At 27.0% G+C, this 8961-nt stretch overlaps 2 protein-coding genes across 10 annotated transcripts; one reads left to right on the forward strand and one right to left on the reverse strand.

Moving 5' to 3' along the window:
- Positions 1-530: 530 nt before the first annotated feature.
- LOC127064366 (sodium-dependent nutrient amino acid transporter 1-like) lies at positions 531-5201 on the reverse strand. The gene is made up of 11 exons (XM_050995303.1): positions 5158-5201; positions 4445-4545; positions 3642-3746; positions 3311-3557; positions 2961-3201; positions 2511-2885; positions 1837-2203; positions 1520-1619; positions 1258-1434; positions 1043-1137; positions 531-963 (listed from the first exon to the last, which is right to left on the reverse strand). Exons 2-11 carry the CDS (start codon positions 4454-4456, stop codon positions 793-795), a joined length of 1890 nt encoding a protein of 629 aa, XP_050851260.1. The 5' UTR covers positions 4457-4545; positions 5158-5201; the 3' UTR covers positions 531-792.
- Positions 3953-8576, forward strand: LOC127064367 (uncharacterized). 9 transcript variants are annotated; one of them, XM_050995311.1, is made up of 7 exons: positions 3953-4382; positions 5491-5631; positions 6112-6367; positions 6892-7256; positions 7479-7758; positions 8034-8111; positions 8184-8576. In XM_050995311.1, exons 3-7 carry the CDS (start codon positions 6206-6208, stop codon positions 8274-8276), a joined length of 978 nt encoding a protein of 325 aa, XP_050851268.1. In that variant the 5' UTR covers positions 3953-4382; positions 5491-5631; positions 6112-6205; the 3' UTR covers positions 8277-8576. The 9 variants fall into 9 exon arrangements, with proteins under 9 accessions (XP_050851268.1, XP_050851269.1, XP_050851266.1 ...); XM_050995306.1 differs by lacking the exon at positions 3953-4382 and adding an exon at positions 4751-4893; XM_050995310.1 differs by lacking the exon at positions 3953-4382 and adding an exon at positions 5302-5413.
- Positions 8577-8961: the final 385 nt, after the last annotated feature.

The following is an 8961-nucleotide window of genomic DNA, read 5'->3' on the forward strand; positions in this document are numbered from 1 at the left end:
TTATCTGTTACTATAACGATAAAGAGATAATAAATATCTCTCGATAGAGATATTTATAGAAAAAGGGAAAGGAAAGAAAAGAAAAAAGCTGTTAAGCAGACGTTGAAATCGTGGAGATCCTAAAGTATATAAAAGATAGATAAAGGTATAATTTTATCAATATCTCCCAATCTATGTCATTTCCTTAAGATCGATAAATCTTGCAAAAGACTATATAATAGATTGTACGTACGTAATGTACATACTTTTTTATTAAGATGTATATATTATATATATATATATGTATGCGTGTACGTGTGCGTGTGTATACATATATATGTATATGTATATGTATATGTATGTATGTGTGTGTATATATATATATATGAGATTAGAAATGGTTGCTTATCTTACCAGCAAGTTTTTCTCATACATTTTTTGATTTTCGATTAAATATTTTATGATGATAAAAAAGAGAAGAAATACTTAAAAGAATTATTAAAAAATTCTTAATTATCCGTAAAAGAGAACAAAAAAGAAGAAAAAAGGGGTCTCGTTTTTCTATTTTGAAATGTTTATTTTTGTTTACAATAATTATATTGATCCCAATTTGTTTTTCATTTGTATTTCATTGTATTTTAATTGTTAGTTTAATTGTAATAATTTAGTTAAAGTAAAAGTGCATAATAAATAAAGTATAATTGTAAATTAATAATTGATCAAATATAATTAAATAGAATTATCAAAAGAAAAAAAAAAAGAAAGCCTTTCATTCCAAAAAAATTTCAAAAACAATTTCCTTTCATTTTAATACTACCGACAAGTAACAGATTTGAATAATTTATAAAAAATATTTTCATTTCCATTTTCGATTTTGTCTTCTTTAATTTTTCGCCGATGTTCTTTAAATTCTAACCATTTTATTTTCATCTCGTTGTTCATTGGACACCAATATTTTGATGGTCGAAATGGTTGAGAGATCATCTTCCAAAAAAAAAAAATAGAATATAATAAAAGCTAATTATACTATAAAATAATTAAAATACACTTCATCGTGTTTTACCTCGAAAAAAGGTAAATGTCTCTTTCTAAATATGGCGATCAATATCCATAAAGGTATTTGCAAAACAGCAATAGAAAAAAGAATCCAACCAATAACTAAAAAATAAACACAGTTAAATTAAATAATATTAATAATTAATTAATAATATACAAAAAACAGTACCTAATTATTAATAACAATATTAAAAATAAAAAACATATATATTAAATATTTACCATAAGCTACATCGGGATAATTAAAACCATTGTAAGTTAACAATTCTAAATTAATCATATTATAAATAAAAATCACTGTAATTATCGCAGGAGTTAAAAAGCTCCAACAGACTTTCCAAAAAATCGACAACCTTCGATTTAGCATAAATTCGACATCATCGAGGAAATTATTTATTCCTATAAAAAGTTTTTTGATGAAACAATTCATTTGATCATTTAAAACGAAATCCAATAATTTAATAATTTATTATAAAACACTTACCGTAACACCAAGACACAGCGATCATTTCAAAGATGGCTGGTATAAATGCAAGAAACGATGTGGCATAATAATCTATGAACGTAACCATATATTGTCCACCCTAATTAAAAGAACAAAAAAGAAAAGAAAAGAAAAAATAAATTAAAAAAAAAACCGAAACAAAAAATTAAAAATTAACAAAAGCGAAGAATCTTTCAAATTAAAAAGCTCTTTGTTGAAAATATTGCCGGAGAAAAGAAACTTATAAAAAAATCAACAAAAAAATGAAAGATTTAAGTACCAATATTTTCTCTTTCTTTTTTTTTTCATGATATTACCGGAGTGACGTAGAGTAATCCAATAAGAAACTCTAAGAAGCATGTACCAGCCGCAATATGCCAATGTTTCCAGTTTGGAAATTGATCATTAATGATCGATATGATGCTTGAGGTAAGTCCAACTTCGCTACCAATTCCAAGAACAAAAATCATGACGAAGAAGACAACTGCAAAGAATTGTGGTAGAAAATCGAACTTGACAATTGTCTCTGGATAAGAAATGAATGCCAATCCGGTACCACCACGTACTACAGTACCGATATCTTTAGCATCTAATTCATAGCTTAGATTACCAAGAATACCAAATATCGTACAGCCTGCTAAAAAACTGGTAAAGGTATCCAGTGTTGTTACTACCATTGCATCTCTAAAAATAATTAATTTAATGTTAAATAAATTTCAGGAAATAATTTATCCGTACGTCATCGAAAAATATTTGATCAAGGAATCATCTAATAATTTGTAAATAACCATTAACAATCATTTTATAAACAATTATTTTCCTCTTAAAGTAACATTAAGGATTGTAATTGACAAGAAAGAAAAAGAAACAAAGAGAGAAAAGAAAAAATTTCGATCAATCAAAAATCGATCAATCAGTATAACGATATTACTCATTCTCGAAACACGATAGGATTAGTCTTATCACAAAAGTAATGTTAAACGATACTGACCTATAAATGTTATGATCAATCTTGTTGTGAGATGCAAACATAACAACAGCGCCAAAGCAGACAGTCAATGAGAAGAAACATTGTCCCACTGCGTTGTACCATATACTGGACGTCCATAATTTATTCCAATCGGGAGTAATGAAATAAAGTATACCATTGGCCGAGCCATTCAATGTAACAGCTCTGATCAGCAGTATGAGCATAACAACGTAAGGAAATATAGCTGTGAAATAAGCAGCCTTGCCAGAACTTTTAATTCCACGAACCACGATAACGAATATGCAGAGCCAGCTGATAAACAGGCAAATTGTTAAACGCCAATCAGGTAGTCCAATTCCGTCCTCGATGTTTTCCTTCTCACGTAATACCTCTTTGCTAGCCATAGACATTTTTATAAATCATAAGATTTACAAATCGTCAAGTACTTAAAACAAGTAACTAAACACTCACTAAAAATATAATTCTGCTGAACTGAGATAAGTAACGTTGGAAAGGCTCGTACCATTTAATGTAACTTCAGTATTATTTTCTTTCAATGAATTCACACAATATTCACCCCATTCCTTTTTACATTTACCCCATGGTAATTCTGATTGAAAACTGGCAACCAGATAAAACAAGGTCAATGCCATCAAGGAACAATAGTAAGACGTTAATGCCAACAATGTAAGAAATTGGGCGATACCTATGCCTGTGATAAAAAGAAAAAATAAAAAAGAAAAAAAATACAGCGTCAAAATATCGTATTAATCGATCTTAAAGAAATGTTCAAAAATTTGATTAAAGTGTATGATATCAACCTTTGAAGGCAGGCGCTATCTCCCAGATTTTAATAGCAGATCGACTTGAAAACTGGCCCAAAATCATTTCCAACAAATAAAATGGCTTCCCGATGACTATGAGAATTATGATGTATGGTATAAGAAACGCACCTCCGCCATTTTCGTAAGCGGTGAACGGAAATCTCCAGATATTTCCTAATCCAACGGACATGGCTATGCAGGACATCAAAAATTCTTTATCGTTTCCCCATTGTGTTCTTTCCGTCTAATTAAACGAAATGTTATTAAGAAAAAGCAAAAAAAAATGAATTTTCATTTTTTAACGTGAAATAAAAAACAAACGACCTACGGTCTCTTTAGAAATCGAATTAGGATCAATTCGATTGCCATTACATTCCGTGATATCATCCAAGGTGAAAGCCTGATTGGTGATTCCATTGTTAATGTTGTACGTCTAGAAATATACAATGTCTCGTTAACATCGTTAACAATTAACGTTGAAAGCAATTTTCCAAAGTGAATGGCACTAAGATATCTATGATAATAACAAACGAGATTATAATGGATGTTGATTTATGTAAGCTGGGCCATGAGCTATTAAATGATTTTAAACATCAATTATTCTTTTTCGAGATTCTTTGGGGTAATTTTCTGTTCTTTTCTTTCTTCCATTATTCTTTTTTCAATTTAATGTCTTTTCTTCAAATTGTCAAACTAAAAACGTAGAAATTTGTCTACAGTTTGAAAAAAAAAATTAGTCAAAAAATGTCTGCAAAAAGAAAGTAATTGATTTTTAATATTATCTAAGAACTTGTGACTCATCCTGTATCAAGAGTTTTCAACCCACATGTTACATTAATAAAGTATCTGTAGCTACTATATATCTGAATGTACATATAACGATCCATCTATACATTATACGTCAGCTTGATCACGAGTTTTTATCATGAACAAAGGACAACCAAGAGAGCTCCCAGTTACCGGTTACTCGTACATCGATCGTGTCGAATGACGTTTTAACCAATAACATTCATTAGCCAAGTGGAAAGATAATATTTTATATAAGAGAAATATCGTATGACAATATATGGTGTGTATATACATACGTACGTATCGTTCGTAAGATTAAGTAATAGGAAATTGTTACTGTACCTTTTTCCCCATGTATATCAAGATACTTTCTACTTCTTAAATAAAAGATCCTCGAAGTGTATGTGAAAGTAATTGAAGTTTACGTACAGTTTTTGTGACTCCTAAAAAAAATACATGGATTAATAGATAATAAATTTTTATAACTCTGCATTATTATTTATGTGATTTAAAGAAAAAACAATTCAAAATATTTAACAAATTTACGTCGCTGTGTTCATAAAAATTATATATACATATATATATATAAAATAAATATTTGTGGGATTTTTCTGAAAGGTAAACAAATATAATTGAACAAATGATAAATTTGTGATAATAAAGTGTACGTCTTTTACAAAATTCTATTAATAACAATAAAAAGAAGAAGAATGTTTTATTCGTGCAAAGAGAAAATTAAATGTAAAATTGAAAACGTGACATTTATATAAAAACAAATAAATCACCTTAAGGTAAAGTTAAATTAATTACACATTTAATATTATTAATACATTTTTTTTTCCTTTATACTTTTTATCTTGTAAATTAGTCGGATCATTAACAAACGGTAAGAATAAAAAAAAAAAAAGATTCCGTCAAGGATTACGTCGTGAATAGAACTGACAATGTCTCACTCTTTTACTACATATTCCTGTAGATTAGATAAATTAATGAAATCCACCTGTCATTAAGATAGCATAAGCAAATAAAAGGATGCGTAAGAACGGTTTATATACCTTATTGTTTATCTCGAGAAAACGAACAAATCTAATAGTTGATTTTGTTCGTTGCACTGAAGTTATGATCTTCACTATCTCTTTTCTCTCTCTCTCTCTCTCTCTCTCTCTCTTTCTCTTTCTCTCTCTCTTTCTCTCTTTCTCTTTCTCACACTCTCACACTCTCATATGAACAAGTGAAAATTACAAGTATTAAATTTACATATGAAAGATTATTAACGTAACTAAAATTCTCAACTGTGATTCAAGATTAACCGTGAGTTTTCTTATACAATCGTTAATATATATACCTTCTTATTCATTGATGCGCATTCCAGTTTTCTTCTCACGCAGGAACATTATCGCGCACGCCCAATGCATGGGAATTTCCTCTCTTTCTTCCTTAAAGAAATAAAGAGAGAAATAGAGAGAGAGAAAAAGAGAGAGAGAGAGAGAGAGAAGGGGAGATGGGAATAACAGAAAACAAAGTTTTACGTAAGAAAAAAAATACTTGATTTTTATAAAAATTTCTGCTACCTGTAATTTCCATTAAAAATCAGTGATTTAAATGAAAAATATTAATAAACACTTGATTCTACTCATAATTTTTGTTTATTTGTTTCATTTACAAATAAACTCGTACTTCTCATTGCAATTATTGACGTATCCAGTTGGTAAAGTAGTTTTCTGTAAATTTGAAATGTTTTCTTTTTTTCTTTTTTTTTCGTAAAAAATAATTTCAATTTTAATGAAAATTTCTGATCCTTTTTATATTTTTATTTATATTTTTCTGTCATATGAATGATTTTAATGTAACATTCTGTTTTTATTTTAATCTAAAGAAAATAATATTTCATCTTTTTTCTTTATTTTATTTACAAATAGATATTGAAAAAAGCATATCTTCGTTATTGCGATCAGTAATATGTCAATCGGTAAGGTAGTTTTCTGTAAATTTGAAATTCTCTTTTTCAGTTGCATTAAAGATCGATTAAGATTATCGAATTCATTTTGAATGAAATTAGGCATGGAAAAGGAGCTACGATGAAATAAAGCGGATTAAATAACGATGGCTAAGAATGAAAACTTGCAGAGGAATATACGCCACGAAAAAGTAGTTTTGGAAAAAAAGGGTGATCATGTTGAAATTTCCGGAAACTATACCAAACGAGAACTTCGACAACTTTTATTATCACCAACTGTTTCTCCCTTACTATCTGATGACGAAGATGTAAGTATGTTAACAATTTATGTAACTCAATTTTTTGTATTATATATTAAAAGAATGCTGTTTATTATTTTATTATTTCTTCAACTATATTATAATATTTTTATATTTTTAATTATTAAAATATTTAATCATTTCATTTTTTTCTATTTGACATCTTAACAAATCTTATATTCAACATTTTAATAAGAATTTCATTTCATTATTTTTGTCATTGTCGTAGTATATATTTATTATATTATATTTAATTGTATTATATATATATATATATATATATATATACACATATATGTGTGTGTACAAGAAAAAATATTTACATGGTTTTAGAAATAATAAAATTTTCTTTCCACGTCATTTAATGAGTCTACGTTTTTGCATTCTAATCGTCTTACGTCATTTCTCACTTTTCCTGTTACGTACCAATGAAATACCTAAGATCTACGTAGCATACTTCCGTAGATAGTATGTTACTTTCAAGTTTCGATCAGATCCAGTCTTATTGTATTTACTATACATACATCAAATAGAGAACGAAACTTGAGAAAACTTTGGAAACTGGTATCAAATTGAGCCAAGTTGATATCGAGAAGATAAGAAAAGATAAAATTCATGATGAGATCAGAAAAATAGGTGAAGAAATTTTGAAGGATCATCAAGTAACTGTTGATCATAAAGATTATAAAGATATTATTGGAGATGTTTTGAAAGAAGAACAATATAAGGACGATGAGACGTGGCAAAAAATTTATAAAGATACAAAGGATACTTTGGATACCGAAGAAAAGAAAAAAGAAGAAAGAATATCAATGGAGAAATATTTACGTGAAAAAGGACTCAGTACTAGTCTCATCAAATCTATATTAAATAATGGATTGACTGACGAATATATCAGGTTGGATGTTCGAACGAACTAATTCTTTAATATATATAAACAGAAAAAAGAAATTGTTAATATAAAACAATTAAAAAAAAAATAAATAAATGTAATAACTCATGTTTTACGGAATGAATGCAATAACGTGGGCCGTCTGGCCATACGCCCTGAATGATAAGTGATAAGAACTCTCTGTCACCCAACGTATTTATTAATATGAAGTAAAACTTTTCGTTTCAGACTTTTAAAAGCTTTGAATATCACCGACGACGAGATAGAACATATAAAATCGATTTATCAAATGAAATTGGATGATTCGTCAGTGAGTTTAATTAAATCCGATGAATCTTTTATCTCTTCGTCTTCTTCATTAGCTTCGTCCGACTATTACTTGTCACCCGACAGTCTTTATTTAAAAACTTTATTAAGCAAAGCTTTAACTCGAGCACTTCCTGAAATTGCCTCGAAAAAACCTTACGATCCGATCGAATATCTTGGACATTGGTTGCTTCATTTAAAGGTACGTTTATGTTGATTAATTAATAATCAATAATAAATATATAATAAATATGTAATAACGAATTAATTAACAAAGGTAATTCAATTTTTAGCAATTTCAATTTGTAATGTTTGTAATATATATTTTATAAAAAAAAGTACGACATTATAATTATGTATCTTATATTATAATTATTTTTATATATAAATAAGTAATACTATCAATGATTTATTATTTAAATATATTTATAATTTATATATATATGTATATATATATATATATGTATGTATACATAGATTTCCGAAGAACAAAGAAATAAGAAACGTGAATTCGAAATAGAATTAATGATGGAAAGAGAAAAATATAAGATGATGGTACGTATAGATCATCGATCGATACTTTTCTAATATAAATAAACTAATAATAATACATTTTTTTTATAAAAGATTGTAGAGGATCAAGAAACTGTGAGTATCGAAAGCAGAGGAGAAGAAGAATTTATCGAAGATGCTAACTTTATAAATTATATGAATAATTAAAAAAAGACGTCTAGATTATCTCAAAAAAAAAAGATAATTAACTTTTATATTCATAAAAAAAATTTATAATCTAGGAAATTTTGAGACTGTCTATATAACTTAATAAAGAAGTTTCGAAAATCAACCAATTTTTTTTGTTTAAATTTTCGAGGAAGTACAGGTAGAATAAAAAAATAGATACAAAGACTTAATTATTATGGAAACTGTATTATTAAAATCTATTTTACACAATACTTCGTAACGATTACTATCGTCAAAAGAACAATATGTTTTGTATAAATAAAAATCATGTTATCTTCAGCAATGATATTCATTGATCCAAGTCATTTAAATCGTTTCTTTATAACAATTCTTTTTCTTTTTTATTTCTTTCTTTTTTTATGTCTTACGTCTATGAATATAATACTGTATAATAAAACATTAAAAAAAAAATATTACACATTCTTAATAATAATATTTTATAATAATTTCAAATGATTTAAATATAAATTATTTATAGAAGACGTCATAAGATATGAAAAACTAAGATTTATATAATTATATTAATCTTGTTTTAAGATAAAAATGCAATCGTTTGAATTTATAAAATATCCTTGGTATTGTGTAACATTAAAAAAAAAAACAAATACGAAATATATATATATATATATATTTAATAAAGAAAGAAAATATATAATAAAAAGTT

This window comes from Vespula vulgaris, chromosome 6 (assembly GCF_905475345.1).
Source record: "Vespula vulgaris chromosome 6, iyVesVulg1.1, whole genome shotgun sequence".
Classification (NCBI taxonomy): Eukaryota; Metazoa; Arthropoda; class Insecta; order Hymenoptera; family Vespidae; genus Vespula; species Vespula vulgaris.